The sequence below is a fragment of the Serinus canaria genome, chromosome 13, assembly GCF_022539315.1.
Source record: "Serinus canaria isolate serCan28SL12 chromosome 13, serCan2020, whole genome shotgun sequence".
NCBI classification, from domain to species: domain Eukaryota; kingdom Metazoa; phylum Chordata; class Aves; order Passeriformes; family Fringillidae; genus Serinus; species Serinus canaria.
The window spans coordinates 16,726,712-16,741,115 of record NC_066327.1 but is presented as its reverse complement, the minus strand read 5'-3'; the positions used below and the strand labels follow the sequence as shown (position 1 = coordinate 16,741,115).

At 56.9% G+C, this 14,404-nt stretch overlaps 1 protein-coding gene across 1 annotated transcript in view; it reads right to left on the bottom strand.

The window, feature by feature from the left end:
- Positions 1-2,054: 2,054 nt before the first annotated feature.
- The window catches only part of PPARGC1B (PPARG coactivator 1 beta), a 45,428-nt gene continuing 33,078 nt past the window's right edge, over positions 2,055-14,404 (bottom strand). The window contains exons 4-12 of the mRNA XM_050979818.1: positions 13,989-14,099; positions 12,249-13,308; positions 11,716-11,752; positions 11,297-11,361; positions 10,145-10,895; positions 9,552-9,627; positions 8,679-8,800; positions 8,251-8,405; positions 2,055-6,747 (exon numbers count right to left, since the gene is read on the bottom strand). Coding sequence (XP_050835775.1) covers positions 6,644-6,747; positions 8,251-8,405; positions 8,679-8,800; positions 9,552-9,627; positions 10,145-10,895; positions 11,297-11,361; positions 11,716-11,752; positions 12,249-13,308; positions 13,989-14,099 — 2,481 coding nt within the window. The 3' untranslated portion in view covers positions 2,055-6,643. The remainder of the gene's footprint in view (positions 6,748-8,250; positions 8,406-8,678; positions 8,801-9,551; positions 9,628-10,144; positions 10,896-11,296; positions 11,362-11,715; positions 11,753-12,248; positions 13,309-13,988; positions 14,100-14,404) is intronic.

Genomic DNA, 14,404 nt, shown 5'->3' with positions numbered 1-14,404 from the left:
CTTCAAGAGCAGCATGGCAGAAGGTCCAGCCTTGCTGTGATGGGTCAGGAAATGAGGCAGGAAGGAAATCTGGGAAGAATCCTTGTGGGCAGGGAGGCTGGGACAGCTGGAGCAGCAGCCAGAGAGCAAAGGAACCAAAGCTGCTCCCTTCTGCAAAGCCTCCTGGATGAAGCTGGACAAGAGGCTGGGACTGATAAACCCTGAGTGGGCAATTGTGTGGCTTACCTGACGTGCAGCCTGCAGAACCCCTGGGCACAGCTTGTGTGGCCCAAAGCTGAGGTCCCTGCCAGGCAGCTCCTGTGCCAGCAGAGCCCAGGCAGGATTTGGTGTCAGCTGCCACTGCTGAGGGCACAGGAGGGAGCTGAGACTCCAGAAAGCAGCCCAGGACAGCTCAGCAGGCAGTGAAATGATGTCCACAGTGGGCATTCCACACTGGTCAGGAACAGCAGCCTGGGGTGTGCTGCCCACACTGCCCGGTGCCAGCCAGCCCAGGGCACGACCAAAGCTGTCCCTGTTCACAATCACTCCCGAGTGACTGATTTTCCCCTCCACGAGGCACACTGTGCATGGAGTTAGATAACACTGACCCCTCCCCTCCAGCAGCCACATGAGCTACTCCAAAACAGCGCCTGTCTGTGTGAAAAGGAGCTGTTTTATCACAAAGTTCTGCCAAAATAAAAACAGGCCGGCTGGGATTTATCCCAAATGGTTGGAAGTAATTGCTGGGACCAAGGGAACTGCTGAACTGATGTCAACATTCACCATCCCTTCAGACAGATTGTAGGTCTGCTTGCAGGAATTATCCTCAAGAAACAATCATAGTCAATAAACAGAGCAGTGCTTTATTTTCAGGAAGCTGCCTGGGAATGCAGGGTTGGAGGCACAGGTCAGGTTGGGAGGACAAACATCAGCCCTGGCTCTGTCCCTCCCTGCAGGCCCTTCCCTTGTGTGCCCCTCTCCCTCCTGGGAAACCATTCCTGTGTCTCTGCTCCACATGTGCCCACCCTGGGCACCCCATCACTGGCTGTCCCTGCTGCATTCCCACATTTCCCCCCTCCAAATTCATGTTTTCATCTGTCTGGGCACTATTGGCATGACAGTGCCTGATACATCTCAGAAAAACATTCCTCTTTGGTGGCCTTGAAGCCTGCTGGTTGTGGAAAGCAGCAGGAAATGAGCTTCCCATCAGCTCTGCACCCTGGCTGCAGCAGTGGCAGGGATGAGGGGCTGGCTTTGGGCTGGGAGGCAGGTTCCAGCTCTGTGCCCAGCCTGGGGGACCACCCCGGGCTCCCAGGGATGTGCTGGAGACAGACAGGTGCAGAGCTGCTGCCTGAATTGGTGCCAGTCAGCAAAACCAGCAGCTGGCCCAGCTCAGCACCTCGCAGAGCTGCTCCTTGGGGGCTGCTGGGATCCCCCAGCCCGGCAGCTTCACTGATCCATGGTCTGGATCAAACCAGTGCCACCCCTCCAGCCTGGTGAGCCCTCACTGGGCATGGCTGGCACAGGGCTCCTGTGTGCCCTGGGGCGCTGGGCCCGTGCTGGGCCTGCCCCTGCCTTCCAAACATCCCTCCCACAGCCTGGACTGCCCCAGGGACCAGGACACCAGGACACCAGGACACCCGGACACCGCCGTGCCCCTGGGAGAGCGCTTTGGCTCTGCTCTCCTGGGGCTCTCCAGCTGCCAGCCTCAGCTGCACAGCTGCTGCATCACCACCTGCAGTCTTTTCCTTTTTTCCTGCTCTCTTTACTCCACTCCAGAAATTTTGAGGAGCATGCCCAGCTTCATTTTTCACCCTCTCCATCTGAGGAGTTTCTTCAGGAGGGGTCCCGTGGCAGTGGCACTACTCGAAGGGCAGAGCCCAGGTTTTTCCTGCATGACTTAAACTAGAAGGCACACTTAAAATAGCATCAGACTGATATTCCCAGGCAGGAGCTGCATCCCTGGCAGCTGGCAGGCTCTGCCACCCCCTTGGCCCTGGCACAGCCCCACTGCCAGCCAGGCAGAGCAGAACACCTCACCCCGAGCAGACTTGCACTAAAAACTAAAGTACAGCAGCACAAACTGGTTCCTTTTTTTGTTCTTTCCACTTTATAGTATATATGTTATCGTTTATTTATAGGCAGATCACTTCACTATTTACAGTACATGAGCGTAGAGATTCTACAGTCTTTTTGATGTAAACAAGAAACTCCACGGCAGGGGAGTCTGGAAAAAGAAGCCAGTTCTGAAGTATTTACACAATTTAAAATAGAACTTTTATACCCACTGGATAGATATAGAGAATACATTGAGCGATTTGGTTAAATTATCTATGAAACTATAGAATCTGACAATGTAAAAATACAAGAAAACGTTCTCTCATTTTAGAAGGTAGACAGTTAAATCACACTAGAAATAAATCTCTTTTCTTTTTTAAAAATAATAACAATAATAATAAAGGAAAGGCATAAGAATCCATGCCATCTCTTAAGGTTAAAGTATATTACATAAATAAGGACACAACAGAACGGAACTGGGGGAAAAATTAAGTGAAATATAAAAAAAACACTACCAATTAAAAAAAAATACTAAAATCTCGATTCTTAATCATAGAGGGATCAATTCTGCTGCTTTTACTTACTCTGCAAGTAGAAAATTGCAGAGTTAAGTAGTGCTTACTCAGCATGAGCAACAGAGGCAGAATTGGCCCCTAATAATTATGAGCAGTGTCCTTTTACATAAAAAAAAAAAAAAAAGAAGAAAACCACAGAATTTAGCTTTTTTATATAAATAACAAAGCAGATGTGCCCCTTTTTAGGTGAAATTCTTACACCTTTCTGAAGAAATGCATCAGTTGAACTGTTCTCTCTCTTTTTCACATGCACTCACACACTCCCTCCCCAGCTCCTGCTGCTGCCCCTGGCCCCAGGGAGGGCGAGGGAAGAGGAATGAAACCCCAAAATGAAACCCCAAGGCTGCATTTGGCTCTGTATTGCTTGAGATTGTCAGGGATGGACTTGGAACAGAACAGGCGTCGGGTTCAGCTCCAACACTGGCACCTCAGGACTCAGCAGACCTCCAGAAAGAAAAAAAAAATCCCCCAAAAAAGGAGAAAACCGTGTAGATCTGCGATTACAAAACTCATTTGCACGGTGCAGAGCTGAGACCAGACCCAAGACTGCAACCAGGTGACTGAGCTGCTGCTTCCTGAAAGATGTGCAGCCCTCAGTCGTGCTGAGGAAATGAGAGAAACCTTTGCTTTGGGGCAGCATCCAACCTAAAACCTGGGATTGTCCTCTGCATTCAGCCCACACACTCAGAAACGTTTGCTCCTCCCTGCGGAGCCTCAGGGACACGCTGGATTCCAGCCAGAAACCTGCTGCCCCCCCTGAACCACGAGTTTTTCTGGGGCAAACCTGTGCAAAACAAGCAAAGGGGCATTTTATCAGAAACTCTTCACACATTCAGCATTTGCCCACAGCACCTGCAGGAAACGGCTGGGGCACGTTCTGTACTCACACAGTTTTAAAAAAATAAATCTCCTCCTGACTTATTGCCTACCAGAATAAACCCTTTTGCTCCCAGTTTCTCCTGCCCATCCCCTTGCAGGGGGCTGGGGTGTGAGGGGTTCCACAGGATGGCTGGGATGGAAAGGCAATCCTTGGGAAAGGGGGGATCCCCAGTCCCTGGCAGCTCCTGCAAAGCTCTGGGCACCTCTGGCTTCCCTGGCAGCAGGGCCTGGGCATTGCTTTGCTCCTGCCCCATGTCCCTGTCAGTATCCAGACCTCAGGCAGATCAGGAGGGAGCTCTCACCTGCCCCTGTGCCCGACCCACCTTCCTGCAGACTCGAGCACTGTGAGCTAAAGACACCTTTAGAGTAAAAAAAAAAACCCACAAAATTAAAAAAAAAAAAAAATCAAGTGGAAATTTATTTTTCACCCAGTCCTAAAAGGTGGGGGAAGCCCCAGGGCAGGCAGCACACAGCCCAAGGGGCTCTAATCTTAGTGCATAATTCTGGAACAGAAAGATTTTTTTGGGGAGGAGGGAAAACAAACCATCCCAAGTGAATGGGAAAAAAGTAAAAACCCAAATAAAATAAAAAAAAAAGAAAACCCAACCCCACTTATAGGCTTCAGGCACCACAAAGACCACTTATTGCATCTCCTCCTACCCTAGGGCTGCAGTACTGATGAGCTCTGTGCAGGACCAGCGCTCCCCTTCCCCAGCACTGGCCTCGGGACCCAGCAGCTGGGCTGGGGCCGACCCAGAGCACCCAGCCACAGGAAAACACTGGGAAATTCTGGGTTTGGGTCCACCAAAACCAGTGCTTGGGAAGTGACTGAGTGATCCCCTGGGTTGGGCTGGAGCCCCCCCAGCTCTGCACTAACTCTTCCCCTCCACCACCCTTGATGCATCCCCAGCGGGGCCCAGCCATGGGTGCCCCCAGCTGAGTGGGAGATGGAAGAATTCCACTTATTTGCTTTTCTTTTTTTTTTCTTTTCTTTTTCTTTTTTTTTTTTTTTTGTGTTGGTTTTTTTTCATTTGGATTGATCGTTTTCTGAAAAACATCAGCACAGCACAGGACAGTACTACCCACCCTAAATGTGTCGCTATATACATTCTACATAAGCTCTATAGCAATCACATGTAAACATCATCATCGTGAGGAAATACTAGGACAGAAAAAGGCAAAGCTACAATGAGGCAATTGCCAATAGCAGATGCTCAGTCTCGGCCAGAGCTGCTCGTGGTCGCTAAGGTGGGATGAGAACCGGGGGATTTCGGGCCGGGAGAGGTGCCAGATTTCACTGCTGAGGCTGGAATGGCACAAGGACTGTTCCCTGGCAGCGATGGTCACCGGCGGCGGGGCGGGGACCCCGCGGTGGCCTCCGGGCCCCGGCGCTGCCGGGCTGGGTGTTGTCAGAACCACGGCTCTCCCGAGGGAACAGCCAGGGAACTGTGCTGGTGTCGGCGCTGCCGGCGCTCCTGCTCCTGCCAGAGCCCAGCTGCACTCCAGGGGCGACCCTGGCGGGGCTCCGGCTCCTGGCCTCGCGTCTTGTGCCATTTCCGAGGCTTTGGTCACTCTCCCTGCGGGACGGAACATACCCAGGGAACCGGGGATAAAACCCCCAGGTCGTGGGGAGGGGAGACCCCAGGAGACTCTAATCTATCTATTGGCAGAGTTAAGGCTATAATATTCTATCTACAGAGGATGGCTGAATCCCTAGTGGTCTCTGGGGCTCAAAAATAAAAGAAGGTGGCAATGGCTTGAGGAGCGGCAAGGTTCCCTCTCCCTTGGGAAAACAGTGCCTCTGGCCGGCTGGTGGTGGGCTTTGCTCTGGCTGGTGGGGGGCTGTGTCCCCTTCCCACCACACCCACACATGGAGGGCAAGTCCACAAGTTCATTTTACACTTAAATCCAGCGCCGAGGGCCCTCGGCCAGAGGCAGAGCTGTGTCCTGGGGCGCTGGACGGATCCGGGGTGCGGGTGGGTGCTGGGACGTGTATGGCTTATCAGCTACGGGGCAGGGTGCTGGGTGGGTGCTCGGTGTGAGTGCCGTGCCTGCCCCGCCTCTCTGCACTTGGGGCTGGACTTACTTTGGGCTAGGCTTTGGGCTGGATTTGGGGCTGGCTGCCTGGTGGGAAGCACAGACAGGTCTTCTCGCCCCGCTTGCTTTGCAGGGTGTGGAAGCGAGTGTGGCTCAAGCCACAGAGCCTGGCCAGTCTCCCAGCCATCCAAGGAGCTGGAGAGGAGCCAGCTCCTCCACGTGGACTGGAGACATCCATCCCCCAGGCTGTGCCAGCAGGACCCACGTGCCCAGCTGGCTGCAGCCCCCAGCCCCTCTCTCCTGACTCCAAAGGCAGTGGAGGCCGGAGCAGCACTGGCTGCAGGCAGTGCATCCCTCTCCCACCCTCTGCAGCCTGCAGAGCTGCATCCATCACCCACCAGGACCCAGCTCAGCGTGGGGGTGATGCTGGGGGCTCGGGCCACGCCAGCACGAAGAATGGCTTTGACAGCAAAGTGGGTGACCCCGGGGCAAGCACCAAGCACCCCGGTTTGCCAGCAGGGGAGGCAGGGGAATGTCAGCTCTGTGACTGCTCTGACCCCCCATTTGCTGAGTGGCAAGTGCCTCATTACAGTGCATAGTTAAAAATCAAGGAAGCGGTACAATAAATCTGAATTACAGTACATCTGAGCCATAAATACATTTTTTTAAGTATATACTTTTTTTTTTCTTCTCTTCTATTAAAAATTAGTTTATAATCCTGATTCTATTCACAATGAACAATTTCATCATCACACACTACGGACAAAAAAATGTTATGGTGAACACAGCTGCAACTCCACAGCGGGAGCATGGGGAGGGCTGGGATAGGGAAGAGGGGCTGGGGGGCTCCTAGGCTCACCCTAAAACAACCAGTCAGAAGCAGAGGGGGGACTAACGTGTGGCAGTGAGACATCAACACCATGGGGACTCACAGACAGAAGCAGCTTTGTTCAATGTAAACATCGATCAGGGGACAGCAGTCTCTCTCTCGCGGGCGTGCTCTCGCTCTCTCTCGCTCTCTCGCTTGCCATAGACTGAATAATTTCTTTGAAAACGTAAACATATTGGAAGTGCCTTGACTGAGGTATTGAGGTATTCCTCCAAGGTTAAGGCTGTTACCGATGCAGGCTGAGCTGGGCCTCCTGCAGCAAGCTGTCGAAATCCATGGTCTCGTACTTGCTTTTCACCGGAGCTGGGGAGGACTCGTCCGTGCCGCAATCTGGGGATGGCAGGGACAGAAGGGTCAGGGAGGGGGATCAGCGTCCTGTCTGCCTCATGGGAGGGAAACTGAGGCACAGCAGGGCACTGCTCACTGCCCTGCTACTGCACAGCCAGGCTGGACACAGCTGTGATGGTGCCACTGAAAAGAGCTGGGGCAGAGGAGCTGCAGCCAGGCTCAGCTGGGCAGAGCACACACCACTGGCATTCACTGCCAGGGGTGAAAAAATCTGCTGGGTGCAGCTGAATTTGGAGGGGCTGACACAGGGCCATCCCACGGGAGCTGTGCTGGTGGCACTGCCAGCCTGCTGCACTGCCAGCCCTGTGCCAGGAGCTGAACATAGAATGCCCCTGGAAAGCCCAGGGAATTCAGCACGTGGCAGAACTAAGGCTGCCTGATTTCACAGCAGCTTAACATTTTGGGTGTATATTTTTGAATGGTGTGGTTGCATTTCCCCTCTGCCTGGGGGCTGTACCAGGATGAGCAGGGTTTTAGTAATGAGCTGGGTTGTGCAGGAAGGGAGTGACTGGTGGCTCTGCAGAAATCAGGTGAGGAGCACTCAGGGGGCAGCTCTGGCTCCCCTCCCCACAGCACTGCACAGTCACTATCTTCCTCATGGGGTGTTATCTGGTTCCTAATTTCTCTGTGCCCAAAATGGGAGGCTCTGGGATTTTTTAGATGAACAATGGACATTTGTGCCCACAATCAAAGTCAAGGGATGGCTGCTCTAAGCAGAGCAGATACTACAAGGTGATAAAAAAACCAGAGAGTACTTGTATCAGATGGGGCATCTGGAGGTAAGTCAAGACTTGGGGCATTATTTTCCGCCTTTCAGTCTTTCACTCATCAAGTACTATCCTCTGCAGAGGGTACAGAAATAAACATGCAGTGTTGGTGAAACACCTGAAGCAAGGAGGGCTGGGCAAAGCCTGGGACACATTTCTCTTGCAGGACTAGCACAGGGTTTGGCTCCTGGCCCTCAGCTCAGGCTGCAGCCCTGGTGAAACAGTCACTGAGACCTTGCTGAAGCACTGAAAGGATTAATGCCACCACAGCACATTTCAGTGCTGTCACTTTGGCTCCAGAGTGCATGTGCAGCCTGGTGAATCTGTCCTGCAGAGCAGCAAACCACCCACATCACCTTTTGGGCTAATGAAATGTTGCTGACTGCCTTCTCTAATGCCTGGGAAGGGAGTTTTCTGCTGGAAAGCCTCCAGCACTGTGCAGAAACTCAGCAGACACAGGATGGGCTGCGCTCAGCCGAGACCCAGCAACCCGGGCTGTGATGCTACATTTTGCAGCCAGCACACCCTGAGGCCTGACACCAGTTTCTTTCCTTCTCCCCAGTTGCCCAATCCACCTGTCTGAGCCACGAGCAGTCCCATGAGCCATAGGAAAGGCAGTGGGCTTCTCCTGCAGGCTCCGCAGGCATTGGGGATCCCTGCGTGACCAGGGCTCAGCTCTGTGCTGATAAAAGAGACAAAGCAGCTGCTGCTTCCTCACCCAGGTCAGCGTATCTGGTCCAGAAGAAGCGCCCCAGGCCACCAGAGCTGAGCTGGAAGGAGGGCTCGTTCCTCTTCCTCAGCGAGGGGCCGTTCTTCAGCGATAAGGCGGCGTGCTCGGAGTACCGGTACGTGATGAAGCCGTACTTCTCCCCCCTGAGCAACCAGAGAGAGAATTCAAGATGTGATGAGCCCAACAGCCCTTGGGAAGCAGCACCACACCCCTGGCCCATCATTCTTTCACTCCTCCAACCCACAGATGCCCTTGGAGCCCTGGACATGCTGAATCTCCTTGACAAAAGCACCAAGACTGAGGGCTCGGCTGACCCAGGGGATTGATGTGGCACTGCCTGGCAGTGCTGTGGCGTTTGAGGAGAGGAGCTGCCTGTAGCTGCTGGAGCCCTGGGCCACAGCTCACTGCCCACCCACCTGTTAGTCCTGGTCAGGACCTGACACTCCACAATTTCACCAAACACCTCGAAGCGTTTCTTCAGCTCGCTGGAGCTCATGCTGCTGGAGAGGTTTCTGATGTACACCACCCGGCCTTCCCCCTGCCAAAGCAACCAAAAGCTTTCAGGCTTGGACCCTGCACCTCTGTGCTGCTGATGGGCTGTGGAGGAGCCCCTGCAGCCAGCACTGGGAAACACTGCCATGGACACAGCCTGACATCTCCAGGATCTGGAGCCAGGTCACAGTGTCACCCCCAGGACAGCCATAACCAGGCTGGAGCACCACTGCCCCCTTTTCTCTTTTAAAATTCTCCTGCATTCTTGCAGCTTCTCCTGGCAAATGTGGGAGATATTCCCAAGAATTGCCAGGGGCAAAATCTAATTGCATTGCAGGAAGAAGTGCCAAAGCAGCATGTGTGAGTGTGTGAGTGTGTGTGTGTGTGTGTGCACAGCAGTAGGGAGCACCAATTTACTCTCCCACGTGCCCACTCCTCTCCCAGCTCCCACCATGTGCCCACAGGCTCCTGGTGCACGAGGATGCAGCAGGGCCGTATCTGTGACATCAGGGATTCCCCAGTTCACCCCACAAACTGCCAGTGCCAAGTGCACTGAGGCACCAGCGTAGGAGGCTCTGGGCATCCCTGTGCCAAGGACTCCGTGTGTTGCCAATCGCTGGCGGCTTCCGCTGCACGTTGGGTTTTCCTCCCCCCACCACCCCCTGTCCTTGTTTAACACTGGCCTCGCACCAAGGGATGCTGAAGCCAGGGCTAATGGGCTCCACTGCTGCTTTTGGGAGCAGGGATGAGCCGAGGGCTGGGCTTGCTGTGTCCCCGTGGGGCCCCCCCTCACTTACGATGGCCTTTTCCCGTCTCTTCTTCAGCTGGCCCCGCTGCCCGCTCCCGCCCTGACACTGCTCACCGTTCTCACACCTGCAAGGAGGGAGGGACAGGAGGTCAGCCCGGGGCTGGGGGAGCTGCTGGGAAAGCTTCAACCATCAGTGAGAAGCTGAGACACCCCCAGGAGTGGGTGGGCACTCAGGGGCACTGGGAGCCAAGGAGAGGCTTGGGGGGGTCTGGAAAGGACACTGCAAAGCTTTTTCTCACAGATGCCAGGGTGTCCCCAGCCAGCACTTGCCCCTTCCCAGGCCTGGGTCCTGCCCATGCCCTGCCACCCATGGAACCCCCTGGCTGCTTCACTCTGCCACTGCTTCCTCAGGCCACGGCTCACTTGCAGCAGTGGCTGATGCAGCACCAATTATTTTCATCGTTTTTCTTTCATTAATTAGCATTTTTACTACTTGCAGCACCAATTATTTTCACAGTTTTTCTTTCATTAATTAGCATCTTTACTACTTGTGCCAGCTGAGCAGAGAGCACTGGGGGTGCCCTGCACCACGCTGAAAATTCAGGGGACAAAACCAGTGCCAACGTCCCCATGTCCCCCTACCTGAAGGTGCGTCTGCTGGCAGGTGACCGCGACCGGCAGCACGAGGAGCCCGAGCTGGACCTGCTCCGGGAGCAGTACTGCAAACTGCTCCTGGAAAGGGCGCTTCTCCTCAGGCACAGCTTGGTGTCGCCGTGCTCCTCCTCTTCCTCCTCCTCTTCCTCCTCCTCCTCCTCCTCCACGGGGGAGCCGCTCTCACTGCAGCTGTCCTCAAAGACGGTGTCATACTCGGGGGTCTTGCAGAAGACCATGTCCTCATCGTCGAGGGCACTGTCCAGAAAGCCAAAGTGCTTTGTTAAGCTGGCTCTGATCTCCTGGTCTCTCAGCTGCTTGACGCCGTCCTTCCAGAGCATCTCAGTGCCCGTGTCCTTGCCGAGCTCCAGCCCCTGGTAGTGGGCAGCCGGGACCCTCCTCTTGTGCTCCGTCTCCACCTGGCTCGGGGGCTCCCAGGACTTGAGCACCTTCCTCTGCAGGGCAGGCTCGGGTTTCAGCACCTGGCAGTAGTCGTGGTCCCCGAAGGAGCGGGAGAAGGGCCGCTTGAGCAAGCCCTGCTGCTCGGGGAGCGGGCGCGCCCGGCTCAGGTGGGCGAACAGCTCCGTCCTCTCCGGGTGCTTCCTGGGGGCTTTCCGTGAGGCTGCCACGTCCCCGGGGCTGGGGGCCATCCCCTCCTCCTTCCCTGCCTCCTGGGGGATGTCTGGCTTGTACAGGTCCTCCTCGGCGGGTTTGTATGGCGGAGTGGTGGGCGGTGTGAGACCTGGACCCCCCAAACAAAGGGCAGGAGTCAGCTCTGCCCCCTCCGGCCTGCCCTGCCCCACCCCAGTCCTGGGCTGCCCCCACAGCCTCATCCGGTGGCACCTGGGGGAACAAGAAGGATGCCTTGATCCCAGTAGGGACCAGAGGACACTCCCTTCCCTCCTGGCTCATGCAGGGCCCCCCTGAACATCTCCTCCCAGCCCAAACACATTCCCCTGAGCTGCTCCTGCTGCTCGGATGTGGCAGCGCATAGCAGGCTCCTGTGTCTGCAGTGTGAAGGGGATGAAGGTGCCCCCTTGGCTGGGTAGGCTGGAACTGATGCCTCCAGGCTGAATTTAGGGTGAATGAGCCGCGTCCTAGAGTACATTTTTGCAAAACTAAAGAATTCAAAGCATGTCCTACCTGCTGTCCCACACAGCTCCACGGTCAGCATTGGCTCAAAGTTTCTCTTCCCAAAGGTTGGGTCACTGGAGAAAAGCAGAAAACCAGGGAAATGTTTAGGTGAACCACAGCCCCAAAACCCAAAAGCAAGCTGAGAAAAGACTTCCCACAAGTGAACCCTCCCACTTTGGCTGGTGCCTGACAGAGTAACCCAACAAGGACAGTGGGGTGAGCAGCTCCAGGGCACGCACAAAATGCCCTGCCCTGGGCATGGGACTCTCCCAGCTCCTCACACCCTGTGGCTCCCCACAGCACCCAGTGCAGCTCCCTGTGCTCTGCAAACTCAGCTCCCTGTGCTGGCTGGAGGGGCCCTGCCCAGCCACACAGCCCCAGGCAGTTTCTAGCCCCAGAATGGTTCATTCAGCCCCACCTGCACTTACGTTTGTGCCAAGGACAGCATGAGACACCTGGGTGTTTCTGAAAGGCAGGAGAGAAGCAGGTTACCAGGGGAGCTGTACCCCTGCAGTGCCCACTGAGGGCTTTGCCCACCCGAGAGGGACGGCTCACACTGCTAGGACTGAGCCACTCCTGCACTTGCAACTTGCTGGGGTTTTTGGGCACCACTGCAGCTGAACCCCAGAGCCCAGACCCAGGGAGAACCCACAGGGAAAAACCTGGAGGGATGGGGCAACCTGGTCCATTGCTGGGTTGTGGCCACACCAACTCCTCCACCTCATTATAAGGATGGGCAAACTGAGGCAGAAGATGCCCATGGATTGAAAAAGCATCTCAAAAGAGAACAGACCCCCAGTTGCCCATGCATGGGACCCCCCAGCCAGGCAGCACAGGGGGCTGCTCACAGCTCTCCAGCCAGCTGAGTGCCCAGCACCCAGCCAGCATCACTCAGCCACGGCAGGGATGGCACAGGCACGCTGGGGATGGCGAGCAGAGTGACAGTGCCCAGGCCCCTCACCTGTTTGCTCCAGGAGGGCACAGCGCCGGCCCTCCGTGGCCACCTCTCCATCCCCCAGGGAGCCCAGGCAGAGGGGCTGAGGCTCCGCCGACGGGGCTGTGCCCCCCACCTCCACTTCGGCCGCCGGCTCTTCGGCAGAGAAGCCCTCCAGCACCGGGCAGGGCGCGGCCTCCCTGCAGCCCAGGGGCACGGAGGGCTCGGGATGGGGCTCCTCAAGGAAGGAGAGCCAGTGCCCAAGCTCGGGGTTGAGTCTCTTGGAGCGGCGCACGGCGTAAACAGCGCTGTCCTGCTTGCGGGTCACCTTCCCCTCCTGCCTCCCAGCATCGTCCTCAAGGGCCCCCGGCTCCCGCGGCGCCTCCGCCTCGGGGCTCTGCCGGGGCTCGCCCCTCTCTGCTGCCGCTGCTCTTGCTCTGGATGTGCAAGTCCCGCTGGCATCCTCCCCGTCTGGCGGCACGGGGGAGCAGGAGCCGGGCGGCCGCGCCAGGGCGGCGTACACAGGCTTGCCCAGGCGGTATGGCTTGCTCACATCGCACAGCAGGTCCCGCGCCAGCAGCTCCTTCAGGATGGAGAAGGATGCTCCCGGCTTCTTGCAGCTGCCGGCTGCCTGCCAGGCGCAGCCCGGCCGGCTCTGTCCGGGGGCACAGTCCGGTTTGGCTCTCTTGAAGGGGCTGCCGCAGGGCTGGGGCCTGCCCTCGGCGGGGTCGCGGGCGGGCAGCTTGCGAGGGGGCAGGCAGTAGGTGTGCATGTAGCGGATCAGCTCCAGCACCGAGTGCAGCTCCCCCTCGCAGGAGAACTGGCTGCTCGGGCCATCCTCCGCCGAGGACAGGGCGGCCGCCGAGTCGCCGGAGCTCAACGAGTCCTCGCTGGAGTCGCTGTCGTCCTCGTGGTGGGTGCAGTCGCCTGGGGACAGGTGGTGGCCACTGCCAGGGCACTCCTCGGGTGCCTGGGGAGTTTTGGTCTGGGAGCAGGAGGTGCTGGAGGTGAGGTGCCGGTGCAGCTCCGTGCAGCTGCGGCTCTGTGCCTGCGGGACGCTCGCCCTCCTGTCCCGGGGACCCTCCACCTTCGGAGAGGAGAGAGGAGAAAGTCAGCCCTGAGCCCCACAGCCCTGGGGGGAGGCTGACAGAGCCACCCCACACCTTCACACCTCCCACTGTGTCTCACCAGCACCCTGACCTCCCTGGGGTCAGCCCCGTGCCCCGAGTGCTGCCCCTCCTGCAGGCAGGGCCACTCCTTCTCCCCAGGAGGGATCTGCTGCTCTTCCCACACAATCTAATTGGCCAGGCCTAATGCACTGCACAATTATCATTAGCAAAGCAGGAAAATCTCTAGTGGCACCTTCTGCCGGGTTTCAGATCAGCTCAAGTGTTGGGGTGGGCTCTGCACTACGACAGGCAGTGACTCCTCGCCAAAGGCCTTGGCTTGGGCTGAGAGTCAGCAGGGAGGGGGCCAAGGGGGTGACCAGGGATGGAGCACATGGGGCTTTCACAAATGGGTGCTCAGGGAAGTTGGGAGAGGCCAAACCATCCTGGGTTCAAGTGAGATCGAGGTGCTTCTTAGCACAGCACAAAGTCTAAAGTTTTGCAGAGCCCAGACTGCATCAGACAGGGATGGGAGCACTGCGGGTGACAGTCCCTGCCTGTTCCCAACGCCTTGCCCAGCCCAGAGCCTGCTCACACTCCCCAACACCATCCTTTGGGCCAGCTCCCAGGAGCTGGGTGCTGCAGGGGCTCCAGGGAGTACCTTAGTGCAGGGCCGTGGGGGCCGGGACTTTGGGGTCCCCGGGCGCCGGGCGCTCCCGTCCCGCTGGGCCTCGCAGCTCGGAGGTGATGGAGACAGGAGCAGCTTCTTCAGCTGCAAAGAGAAGGGGCAGAAAAGGAGTCGGCATCGCAGCGAGGGCAGGAGAAAACGCCCCTTGGCTCACGTGTGAGCACATCCATCCCCAAGCATCCCACCCAAAAATGGGGCAAAAAAGTATCAGGCAGGGAGGGTCAGGGTTAGCAGTTCCCACCCCACGTGGCTGTGGGGCAGGTGTCTGCTGTGTGCAGCCCTCTGGGGGTCAGGGTGTCCCCACAGCTTTCAGCCCACGGACCCCCAGGCAGGTTGGGGCAGTATGCAGGAGGGAATTTACTTCCCAGGGACACCCCCACTCGGGTCAG